Source organism: Triturus cristatus, chromosome 7, assembly GCF_964204655.1.
Source record: "Triturus cristatus chromosome 7, aTriCri1.1, whole genome shotgun sequence".
NCBI classification, from domain to species: domain Eukaryota; kingdom Metazoa; phylum Chordata; class Amphibia; order Caudata; family Salamandridae; genus Triturus; species Triturus cristatus.
The window spans coordinates 811,102,574-811,115,872 of record NC_140590.1 but is presented as its reverse complement, the minus strand read 5'-3'; the positions used below and the strand labels follow the sequence as shown (position 1 = coordinate 811,115,872).

Below are 13,299 nucleotides of genomic sequence, written 5' to 3'. Positions count from 1 at the left end.
TCCAGGTGACCTGCACTTCTTGTCCTCCCGCACTTCTCTAGAAAGACTGGTTGTACAAATATCACCTTCAATTCAGAACCCAAATGGCCTTTCTACAGCTTCCCCAGAAGAGAACCTTGATGTCTTAGGCCACAAAGATGTTGCCTCTGGCAGCTAGATCAGATCAAACCCTCTGTTTTTTTAGGCCAATATGCCTTATGCGAACTGGTGAAAGTTATGATTATCAGCCTGCAGTTCTCTGACTTGGTAAGTGATCTATATTTATCAAAGTAAATGCTAAAATGTGGCTCCTCTGACACCATTGCTTAGTCTATTGGTACAGCTGTCATATAGCGTTAGTGTGCCATAATACTGAATTTGATGGAGATATCCAGACAACACTCTTGGGCATGCCCTTTGACAGAGAACGACTGTTCAGTTATAAGGCAGACTCCTCCTAACTTTTAAAAACAGGAGGGCCACAGTTTGCATCCTGGACTTGGCCATCCCCACCTGGCAATTTCGCCACCAGTGCCAGAAAGTCTGTGGTTATTCTAATGCTGTGTGGTGTCCTGACAGAGGCATCCGTCTCAGCCCGTGTGAATGACACAGCTACTGTGTCTCTCCTTTCGAGACAGGGATGGATCTAGGAGGCCTCACCAGAATTAGTCCCTACCATGCTCTGCGGACTTGCCACTTCTAAACCCACCCATGACCTCACCTTCTGCTGGGTGGGAGGGTCTCCTATTTTTCCTCTCATTGGGAGGTGATGATGACTGTTGGGTGATCCCGCTGATTGATCTCCAGTGTTGAGCCCACCCCATTATATCTTTCCCACCAGACCATCACCCTTCCATGCTCATACCTCAATCCTGGAGACAGAAGCTTTGCCTTACTGGAAAAGGTGCCTAGAAAAGGGTGCCTCCAGAAGAGAGAGGCACAGGATTTAGCTCCCTTTACATTTCTTACCCTTTCCTGGGTCTCTGCCTTCTGAACCTGTTCAACCAGCAGGCCAAGTACAAGATACTGTCCTTGCGAGAGGTCCTGTTGCCATTTAACTCAGTGGTCTGGTTGGTGTTCCTTGTCCTCCAGGATTCCTACTTTCATATGTCAGTTCTCTCTACCAACATTTTCAGACTTGTTGCATTCAACAAATCTTTACAAAGGTGCTGGAGGTTGTGGCAGCTTCGTTGTAGAGGTCCTTGACATGACCCATATAAGACCTTCCTGCCTCCTCAGAGCCTCAAGTATATTGAGGCGATGTATCTGATGTGTCTGATTTATACTCTGATCCTGTTCTTGATAGTCTTGCGTTTGCGGAGTCTCATGCCGTTATGCTTCTATTGGTGGCTCATGCTGGGTGGCATTTAGGTGGTGTTTGAGGAGGCAGTGACTGCAAGTCTCTTGACTCAGATGCAGATTTTCCATTCAGTGCATCAAGGATCTGCATTCGTGGACAGGCTCCTCCAATCTTGAATGGTCGACCGTTCACCCTCCGCAGGCTTAGGCTATCCTTGTCACGGATGCTTCTTTGCTGGGCTAGGGTGCTCATCTTGTGGACATAGTGATCTGTGGCTTTTGCTCTGTCTCAAAGCAGCTTCTGCACATAAATGTGCTCAAGCTGCATACATTCTGCTCCTAATCATTTTTTCCCTTCAATCTTCAGGGATAACCTCCAGATTCTTTTTGACAGAACCACTACCATCCATTATATCAATAAACGGTTCAGCATGGAGTTGTGGAGCAGGTTGCCTGTGGAAGTGGGAGCAGCAACGGAGAATCTTCCCAGTAGTAGCTCACCGCTCAGTGAGGGACCTCAAGTGGGAGCTAAAGCTCAAATTAATGGAGAGGACTTTGTCCAGACTAGATCTCTTCACCACTGACTTCTGGTTCATGTTCTCACAGGGCCTGTTGTACAGGTTCCGGTCGATCCCGTTTCTAATCAGAAATACTGTGAAAGGTCTGGAAGGTTCGAACACAGCTGATTCTGATCACCCCAGACTGGGTGAGGAGGAACTGGATTACTAATGTGTTGGCACACGGCCAACCCTTCCTGTCCTGTGCAGACTAGACTTGTTCTTGCAAAAGGATAGATAGCGCCTTCTGTCCGATCCCAAAATGCTGTGGTTGCACATGTGGAGATTGAGAGGTGCCCAGTTAAAATCCCTTTTGCTTTCCAGTTGAGATCAGACATTTTCCTGGCAGCCTAGAAGCCTGCTGCTAAATCCACCGGTGCAGGTCACTGAACTAGGTTCTCTCTTTTTGTCCATCCTTCACATTCTGATAAGTTTGTTTTTCGCACAGGCCCATTTTTCCTATCCAAGGTGGCTAATGCATTCAAAATGGCCCCGTTAACGACACTTCTATATTTCTTCTTTCCTCCACTTTGAGTAAGGTGTCGTACAACATCTACCACATGCGGTAGGACTGAGTTGATGACCAGATTTCTTGGGCTTAATTGTATCAAAAAAGGGTAAATTAGTGACTAAACATACCATTTCACGTTGGGTTGTTCATTGTATCAAGATCTGCTCTATCGTGGCCAAGAAAGCGCCTTTAGATGGCTTTAGTGATCATTCCACCAGGGTCACGGCTGCTCTACTCTTTCTGGGCGCTGCTTTGTTGCCAACATCTTCTAGGTGTCATCCTTTTGTACTTTTTTTTAAAGCACCACAGCCTCACATCTCAGACACACAGTGACTGTTAAAACTTTGTTTTAGCTGCATTGCATAATTTCCTTGTTTAACCTCCACTACTCAAGCCATTCTCCCAGGATGGTACTGATTGGGGCTCATGTATAAGGTGCAGAGTCTATAGGAAGAAGTATCCATCATAAGAAAGGATTACTTATTATTTGTAACAATATTTCTGGTGGGTACATCATCTTGCAGATTCCTCACCTCCTCCCCGGTGACCTAGTGGCATGATTAATTAGATCGCGAGCTATGTAAACTTGCTGTGCGCTGTATTTGTCGCTGTTGTGGTTTTCTGTTCCTTTTCACATGCATTGATGGGCACTTACAGAATATCAGAAACAGTGTGTTGGTTGATTCCTAATATATTCTGGGTGATGTTATGTCTGGAGTTGGAGTTGTGGTTGGGACCACATACAACACCTGGGCACACTGAAGAGTTATCGCTGGGAAATGTTTTCTGGACCAGGCTGAAGCCTGGAAGGGGTATTCATAAGGTAACGATTCTGTGGTAAGATTGTGTATGTACAAGAAGCATCATTAAATACAGTAAGTAGCTTTTTCATCGTTCTATTCCAGTGGTCCATAATTGCACTTTGGTTAAAGGCCCATGCCTTGCTGTGCCGTTGTTGAGTGTATGTTCTGGGATAGAGTGCACATGCACTGTTCTGCCAGGACTGGGTTGTTGTCTAGGGGAAATGTTTTGCTGTGCTAATTGCTGCAGTGGGTGCCTATGTCAGTTGTGTGTCAGATGACTGTAATATCATCACATTGACTTGGTAATCAGAAAGCCTGGTGGGCAGCAAGTAGAATAGATCTGAGTCAGGTAGAAAAATATGTGCGAGGCGTGTGAGCTGTAGATCACATGCTTTGCATACTCCTTCCATCTAGTGTTGGGTCTGGATGTTTACAAGTTGTTTTCTTCGAAGAAGTCTTCCCAATCATGAGGTAAGGTGACTCCTCCTTTTGGTGATATTGCGCATGGGCATCGACTCCATTGTTAGATTGTTCTTTTCCGCCAACGGGTTTGGATGTATATTGCTGCGCTCCGGTTCGAAACCATTCCACGAGTTCCCCTCTGTGCGCCATTCACTTACCCTCAACGGTATTGTTATTCGATCGTGTTTCCTATTCTCTGCGTATCGTATTGGTTTCTGAAAAATCTCTTTCGATCGGAACCTTAGTGGAAGGCCATTGGGCCATCTCGCAGTCCGTGGAACAGACTCCATTTAAATTCTGTCCCAGGTGCCACGCCAAGTACCTGCGCACCGACCTGCACGAAGTGTGCAACTTGTGCCTCTGCCCGGAGCACGATAAACAAGACTGTGACGCATGCAAATCGTTCCGATCCAAGAAGACGCTCCGTGACCGTCTGGCTCGACGTCACGAAATGCAACACCAACACAGCGGCTCCATTCCGGATCTTCAGAGAAGATTCCGAACAGGATGAAGGCGAACAGGACGAAGGTGCCGCGCAAGGACCCGAGGAAGAAGAGGAGCTCATTTCCATGTCAGAATCCGACTCCGACATGGACAAAGAGATTCTGCAGGGTCAGCGTACTGTGAGTACCGATCATCCCCTGCCCCAAACTCCACCTCTGCTCAAGAAAAAGGCCCAGGTCCCTCCTCTGCCTTCGGGCCAAGGTCGACACGGAGAACACGTTTCCAACGCCCCATGTTCGGGCCCGGCACCAAAACAAATATTAAAGCCTTTCGGCTCAGGATCGATTCGGGCACCAAGCCCAAACAATCGGCATCAAGACCGAAACATGTTTCGAAGTCAACTCCTTTGGTACCAAAACTGAAACCATCTTCGGATCTGCATACTTCGGCTCTGAAAACCTTGACTCCAAAAATATTGGCACTGAAGGATAAAACGGCTCCTACTCCATCAAAGAAGCCTCGTTTCGACATCCCGCCTTCAAACTCAGACCCGAAACAAAAGGAACTGGTCATCAATCCCAAAACTAGACCTATTCAAGCAAAAGTGCCATTAAAATGCAAACCAGAAACGGAGGACACTTGCCACATTCCTCTTAAGAGAAAACATGTTGGTACTAACCCCTCTCCTCCTCCTCTAACACCTCCTTTCCCACCTAACCCACATTTGTTGATAACACCCACAAATTCACCATGACCACAAACACCTGGCAACCAGGATGACGGCGACGGGGTAGATGATAATAGTCCTGATCCATGGAACGGTTATAACACAGATCCAAACACAGATAACGATCCAGATTTATACCCTACAAAACCCTCTCCACCTGATGATAATGTAGGGTACATAGAACTAATAAATAGGGCTGCTGAATATCATGGAGTTCAGCTTCATAAAGAGTCACTTGAGGAGGATTTTCTCTTTGAGACACTAAGCTCTTCCCAAAGATCCACTCACCCACTGCCTATGCTTACGGTTATGCTAAAACATGCGGACAACATCTTTAAAGATACGGTTCGCGCACAAATTCTTACACCAAGGGTAGATAAAAAGTATCAATCTGCACCATCGGATCCAGTTTACAACCAGAGTCAATACCATTAGATTCCTTAGTGGTTTCTAATGCCCATAATTTGGCAAACTCACAAATATCGGGGGATGCCCCTCCTCCCGACAAGGAATCTAAACTAATCGACGCCTCAAGAAAAAGAGTAGCTGCACAGGCAGCCAATCACTGGCGTATTGCCAATACCCAGGCTCTCTTAGCTAGATACGACAGAGCGCACTACGACCAATTTGAACAATTGCTCCAATTTCTACCTGATGAACATACTTCTAAGGCACACAACCTAGTTCATGCAGGAAAGCTAATTTCAAACACATCTATTAGATGTGCTTTAGATGCAGCTGACACTGCAGCTTGTTTAATCAACACCAGTGTATTGCTAAGAAGGCACGCCTGGCTTAGAATTTCAGGGTTTAAACCCGAAGTACAGGCTTCTGTCTTAAACTTAAATTTTGATAAAGAGCATCTCCTTGGTCCTGTTGTAGACACTTCCTTAGAGAAGATGAAGAAGGACACAGACGTTGAAAAATCTATGGGAGCCCTACAGTCCCCATCCAATCAGGGTTCTTTTCATCGCTCCTTCTACAGGGGGTCTCTAAAAACATATCTACAGACAACACCTCTATATCATATAAAGCTAACAGTCAGTCATCCTCTTCAAGAGGTTACTTTCGAGGCGGATTTAGAGGCAATAATGGGTAGGGAAGAGGTAAAGGTTCCACACTCCACACCTCCCCCTCAACAAACAAAGAGTGACTTGCTTCCCCTTCCCCGATCATTCCACACCAGTCGGGGGGCGTCTCTCTCAATTCCTCCCCATCTGGCATACAATAACTTCCGGCAGATGGGTCCTAGGAATTATCCAATCTGGTTATTGCCTGGAGCTTACCAACAATCCCCCAAACATCCCTCCACGTTCACACAAAATGTCACCAGAGCAGCTACACCTCCTCAAAAAGGAGGTTCACTCTCTTCTGCAAAAAGGAGCTATAGAGCCCGTACCATTACAATATCAAGGATCGATTGTGTACTCCCTATACTTTCTCATACCCAAAAAGGACGGCTCTCTCAGGCCTATATTAGACTTCAGAGAGCTAAATCAATATATTCACTCAGATCACTTTCATATGGTCACTCTTCAACAAGTTCTCCCACTCCTACAGCAAAGCGCCTTTATGTCTACTCTAGACTTAAAGAACGCATACTTCCATATTCCAGTACATCCGCTCATCGCAAATATCTCAGGTTTATGGTAGCGGGACAACACTATCAGTTCAAAGTGCTTCCATTCAGAGTCACCACTGCTCCCAGAGTATTCACCAAATGCCTGGCAATAGTCACTGCTCACCTGCGAAGACCGCATATTCATGTCTTGCCATATTTGGACGACTGGCTCGTCAAAGCCAGCTCCTACCCGAATTGTCTCCAGCACACTCAAATAACACTGCAATTCGTGCACGGTCTGGGGGTTCACAGTGAATGTGTTGAAGTCCCATCTCCAACCCTCCAACACACAAACATATTTGGGAGCCACTCTCAATACTCGAAAAGCTCTAGCCTGTCCCAATGCAGCCAGAATCTGCAATATTTAGGCTCTAATCTCACAGTTTCAGCCTGACCAGTCACTACCAGCTTGAGTATACATGCAGCTACTGGGAATGATAGCTTCTTGCATCATGATAGTCCCCATGCAAGACTTCAAAAACATCCCCTTCAAGAATGCTTAGCACGTCAGTGGAATCAGTCTCAGGGTCACTTGTCAGATCTAGTGTTGGTAGACGGCTGCACTCATCGCTCTCTGCAGTGGTGGAATCCACAAAACGTATCCAAAGGGCGGCCCTTCATCGACCCAGTTCCACAGACAGTGCTAACAGCAGACTCATCGCTCACTGGTTGGGAAGCTCATCTCCAAACTCACACAGTTCATTCAAGGTTTGTGGAGTCAAAATCAACTTTAGAAAAATCATCTAGAGCTGCTAGCAGTATTTCTAGCGCTCAAAGCCTCCCAGACTCACCTTGCAGGCAAAGCTGGCCTAGTCCGCACCAAAAACATGACAGCTGTGTACTACATACAAAAACAGGGGGAGACGCACTCCCTCCAGCTGTCACGACTTGCACAAGCCATTTGGAGGTGGGCCATACATCACAATATTTCTCTCCTGGCAGAATACCTCCCAGGAGTAAACAATCAAATTGCAGACCTTCTCAGCAGTCAGAGACAACAGATTCTTGAGTGGGAACTTCACCCTCAAATTCTCCTCCCATTCTTTCAAATGTGGGATTTTCCACCGATAGATCTGTTCGCCACACACCAAAACGCAAAATGTCAAAACTTCACCTTCAGGTATCCACACCCATTCTCCAAAGGCAATGCACTATGGATGAACTGGTCAGGGATATTTGACTACGCTTTTCCGCTTTTCCGGCTCTCCCACTCATTCCACTAGTGGTTTGAATGCTTAGACAAACATCCCTCACACTGATCCTAGTAGCTCCCACATGGGCACGTCAACCTTGGTTCACAACCCTATTGGAGCTCTCAGTACTTCCTCATCAAAAACAGCATCTCACACCCAGTCTCCTCACACAGAGCCATAGAGACATAAGACATCCAGATCCTAAAGAACTCAACCTAGCGATATGGCATCTGAAATCATAGAGTTTGGTTATCTGAACCTTACACTAGACTGTATGAATGTTTTTAAAGAGGCCAGAAGGCCTACTACAAGGGCTTGCTACACAGCTAAATGGAAGCGGTTTGGTATATATTGTAGTAACAACCATATCAACCCGTTAGATGCTTCCATTCAAAATATCATTTGTTACTTACTACAATTGCAGCAGTCAGGATTGGCTTACACAACCATATGCTTACATCTCGCTGCAATAACTGCATACCTTCGAAATCGACATCTGTCCCTTTTCAAAGTATCTGTTATCAATACTTTTATGGAAGGACTCAAAAGAGTTTCTCCACCAAGATTTCCACCTGCTCCAGTGTGGAACCTTAACATTGTCCTCACCAGACTAATGGGTCCACCCTTCGAGCCATTGCATATATGTGAACTGAAATTTCTCACTTGGAAAGTTGCTTTCCTCATTGCTATTACATCACTGAGGAGAGTGGGTGAGCTTCAGGCACTAACCATAGAGGAACCATTTTTCCAACTCGACAAAGTGGTTCTTCGCACTAATCCCAAGTTCCTACCCAAAGTGGTATCTGCCTTTCACATCAATCAATCTGTTGAGTTGCCTGTGTTCTTTTCTCAACCAGATTCAGTGGCAGAACGAGCTCTACACACTTTAGATGTTAGACAAGCCTTATTATATTACATAGAGAGGACAAAACCATTTTGTCAAACTCAACAACTCTGTGGCTTTTGCTCCACCACACAAAGGCAATCCTATTTCTAAATCGAGTATTGCTCTGTGGATTGTTAAATGTATCCAAACATGCCATGCAAAAGCAAAGAGGACTTTACCAATACCCCCTAGAGCGCATTCCACCCCAAAAAACTAGGGGGTACTATGGCTTTCTTAGGAAACATCCCCATAGCTGACATCTGTAAAGCTGCAACATGGTCTACACCACACCCATTCACCAAGCACTATTGTGTAGATGTGTTAGCAAGACAACAAGCTACTGTAGGCCAGGCAGTTCTAAGAACACTCTTTCAAACAACTGCAGCAGCAACCGGTTAGCCACCGCTTTGGGAGAATACTGCTGTATAGTCTATGCAAAGCTCACGTGCCTCAAAAGGAAAATGTTACTTACCCAGTAAGCATCTGTTCTTGGCATGTAGAGCTGTATGTTTACATGCACACACCCTCCTTCCCGGGTCCCTGTACCTGTTGCAGTTTCTTACTCCTATACATGCGCATGGACATCTTTATTCTACACTTATTAACTCCATTCTCACCCTCTGCGGGAAAACAATCTAACAATGGGGTCTTTGCCCATGTGCAATATCACCTAAAGGAGGAATCACCTTACCTCGTGACTAGGAAGACTTCTTTGAAAAAAACAACTTGCAAACATCCGGACTCAACACTAGATGGCAGGAGAATGCAAAGCATGTGAATCTACAGCTGTACATGCCAAGAACAGATGCTTACATGGTAAGTAATATTTTCCTTTGGCACATTCAGTCACTGGATGTTTAATTGAGAAAAAGTGTGCCATTTTTCCATTTGTGTACTGGGAAATATAACATTTATTTTCTCCTAGCTCTAACTCTGGGAATATGTTTAGTAACCATATGTTTATGACCAGACCTGATGTTGCTGTGATCCTCCACGTGTCAGAAGTGCCTTTGGCCTTCCAGCAGAATAAGCAGTAGTGGGAGGCTGTATGTAGCAGGTTGTCGTTAGTAATCTAGTTAACTTCAGTGCTAAAGATGATGATATTTAGATGGCACTAATGGGTACAATTTTACTGCCAGTGCTAGTGGCTACTAACTTTCTGTTGGTGCTAATGTGCTATTCTTTTTCTCCCTAGGTGTCCTGGCCATTCTCATTCCTCGCTTGGACATTGTGATTTCACTGGTGGGCTCTGTCAGCAGCAGTGCCCTGGCTCTCATCTTCCCACCTCTCATGGAGATCTGGGCCTTCTACGAGGATGGCTTGAGCCGCTGGACTGTGTTCAAGGATATCGCCATAAGTGTGGTGGGCTTTGTGGGCTTTGTCGTGGGTACTTATGTGTCACTGTGGGAGCTTGCCACGCCAGCCACCCAGCCAAGCATCAATGCAACCAGCTTCTATCCCTATGCGGTGGAGTGATCACTGTGTAGACCTGGCTGGTCTAGATCTATCTAGGGGATTCTCCCTGATCGGTACCACAGTTCTGGCAACAGATGTGGCTCTTTGTTTTTAAGTGTCATATTCACTGTGGATCCTCCTCAAAACTCCATCCTTATTAGGCTGCCCACCCTGTCCATTAATGGGTTGCCATCACTGAGGTGCTCTAACTATATGACTGTTGTGCATAGGTTTGGGACGGCATTTTTCGTGGAGGTACTTAATTTTGTCTGATCTCATGATTTTTTTGTCACAAGAAATATTAGAGCCTAATTATGAAACCATGGAAAATAAATTAAAATAGACTTCAACATCTGAAGCTTAAGTGAGGTAGTGGACCCATTGTGCCCCAGATAATTAAGGGACAGTTTCACTGTACTGTCTAAGGCTTCTGGTGGCTGCTGCACTGGGGATTGGCATGTTCTTCTGTTCTCCACACCACCCATTTCCTGTGGCTTCAGCCAACAGTGTTTACAGTGTTTTGGTTTTCTGGAGTGCCTCTGGCTTTTACTCCAGCGACAGATTCTCGATTCCTTGGATGACAACAAAGAAGCAAATATTTGTTCCACATGCTAGATCTCAAGCTGGTGTTCTAACCCAGAGCTTGTGGGTTCAGCTCCTTTTGGGGCTGGGCTCCTATTGTCTGTCCTAATGTCGGCTATGCTAGAAAAAAATCTCGTTTTGTCTGTCGTTTTTTAAACGTGTTCGCCATGTCCCGATCGTCATTCCCCCAGCTGCTCAGTGATGTTCACTGTCAGCCAGTTCATTGTTAGCCTCCAGTGTGTTTGGAGGACACTGGTGAACTGTCTTCAATCACGATTATATATGACTAGTTTAGAAAACTGTCAGCAAAGTCATGACTATTCCAAAACCTCGATCTTAGGGCAGTGCGAGCTTCTGTATCAAACGTCCGTGCGTGTGTGTGTGTGTGTGTGTGTGTGTGTGTGTGTGTGTGTAGGGGTCTGGGGGTTTAGTGGTTGGATGTAGACATTTGCAAGTATTCAATCACTTTTATCTACATAAAGCTATAAAGGGCAAAGGGATTATCATTTCATAGACAGCTGGCATGTCCCATAGGTCCTGCATACTTGATAGAGCAGGTATGGTCTATGCACAGCAACTCCCTAAGGGGCTTTATGTCGTATAGAGCTGAAGATGTGTCTTGTCCTGTAGAGATGTCTGTGAGTGGCATTTACTGAGGAACTGGCATGACCTACACCTTTGGCATCTCCAGCAGAGATTCCATTTCCGTTTGCCCATTCAGTGTGCGGTGCAAATAAGCAGCAGAGGCGATCGCCAATGTCTCTGCGTGGTCAACCACTCTTTGCCCTGTCTCTGTGGCGACTGTGCCTACCTGCTGCCCAGTAAAAAATTATCACTAGGGGTTAAAAACTACTGCCCAAGCCTTTCTCTTTATTACCACTGGCAGTGCCCTTGCTACCCTGATCTTAAGGGTTATGGAGACAGTTATCGAAATAGGTGTAAAAAGGACTGTTACAGTCCTATTTACTTTCTGTAGTCTCCACTCCTTTCCCTTCCTTAAAGGCCCCAGCAAAAAAAAATATATCTTTTTAGAGGTTAAGGGTCAGGCAAAGGGTCTACCTTAATATTTCACCTTGACATTTTAGCAAATCGGCAATCTTCATTGCAGCATTGAATCTCTGCTGGCCCCTCTCTCCCATAGTTACATTAAATCAATTTGCGAAATAAGGCCATTCTAAGGCCCATCTTCTTACCCGCCATCAACCCCTCAGAGGGGGTATTCACAGAGCTTTGCCTGCAGTTTGGCCCCAATGCATTATCCGACCCACAGGATATGCTGCAGCAATTGTTTACATTTAAGTTTGTATGTTATCCTAGAACCGTGGTGAATGCTATGATTAAAACTTTTGCTCTGAGAATGTATGTGGAACTGCAGTGAAGATCAATAGATGTTTACCAACATGCCAAACATGATTCTGGAGACCGGCAAATGCACTTTGTCCACTTAGGCCCACTCAAACTAGCTACAAATTCAACCACACCTGAAGCTCCAAAAACCTGAAAACTCATCCTAATGCCTACAGATTTCATTTTGTTTTTTGATTGTTTTCATCAACATTGTGAAAATCAACGAGCTCAAAACTTGCACTGTCTCAGATTTGGGTGTGGAAGACTTTGTGTATACAAAACTCACTAGTATCCCACCTACAGTCACTGATGTAGTGTGCTGAGGAGTGTTAGCCCTCACTAAATACTGCATATCTAGGTACGGGAAAAGAAAGACTTCCTTTTCTTTAAATAACCCTCACACATTTTAGTAGTGTCATGCTTCTTCATCTGGTTCACCTCGACTCCTAAAGGTCAGGGAGATCTTAAAAGAAAAGTACTAGGCATAACTATAGATTAAAAATCCCTTGATCGCCCCAAGGTATGCCTTTATTGAAGGAGTTGTCTGGGATATTAAAAATAAAAATAGCAAGGGGTGATTAGGATACAATGGTCCTAGGACCATGACTCTTTAATGTCCAACATGTTTCAGCCATACTTTGAAGGCCTACGCAGGTCCGGCCGGGGCTTTCTTCAGGGTGATAAAACTCCCCTCGCTAGTTTCTTAGCTAATTAAGCTGCTTTATAGACATGATGCATGCAAGCTAGTGCATGCTTGGGCAGTGAATATACTTGCCTTTTTTCTTTAGGATCCGACCTGTAATAGTAAAATAGCCATTTTATATTTGGTTATGGTCGTCTGAACGTTATTTTAGTGCGGTCTAGTGCGTTCCTCCAATTGAGTCAATCATCACACCGTGATTTTTTACACGAGTGGATGCATTACCCCATGCATGCTGTTTTAGCTGCGAAAATGATATTCTCATGTTGTCATCATGCCATCAATCAGGAAGTACTTGTATGCGTCAATTCGCCACAAGTACCCTCCAGGAGGAGAGGTTTTTAAAAACGCATGTTTTGCGTTATCGTATTCTCAGTAGACTTTATAGTTGTCTATGCACATCTAGTGCCATCACCCTCCAGAATGTGTCTCATGCCGGGATTATATATCGGACGACTTAAAAAAAAAAAAAAAAAAAAAAAGATAAACAGAAACAACCACTTTTCATGATATCAAGCTCCACCCCAGTATCACTTTTAACATATCACACCCATTAACTCACCCAGTCTGTATAGGTTCCTTACTCCTTAATTCTTTGTGTACCCTGAAATGTATGAATCAATTTTCTTCACTTCCTGCCGATGGATTGCAGGAGGTCAGTGGTGTATGACTCAACTCGACTATGCTAATAGCCTATATATTGGTCTCCCAGAGTATCTGATGAGGAGACTAC

At 45.0% G+C, this 13,299-nt stretch overlaps 1 protein-coding gene across 3 annotated transcripts in view; it reads left to right on the top strand.

The window, feature by feature from the left end:
• The window catches only part of LOC146810620 (proton-coupled amino acid transporter 1-like), a 444,495-nt gene extending 431,446 nt beyond the window's left edge, over window positions 1–13,049 (top strand). For 2 of the 3 annotated variants that reach the window (XM_085617675.1, XM_085617676.1), the window contains exon 11: window positions 9,678–13,049. In XM_085617675.1, coding sequence (XP_085473801.1) covers window positions 9,678–9,958 — 281 coding nt within the window. In that variant the 3' untranslated portion in view covers window positions 9,959–13,049. The remainder of the gene's footprint in view (window positions 1–9,677) is intronic. The other variant, XM_085617677.1, reaches the window with a different exon arrangement.
• The last annotated feature ends 250 nt before the right edge of the window (window positions 13,050–13,299 follow it).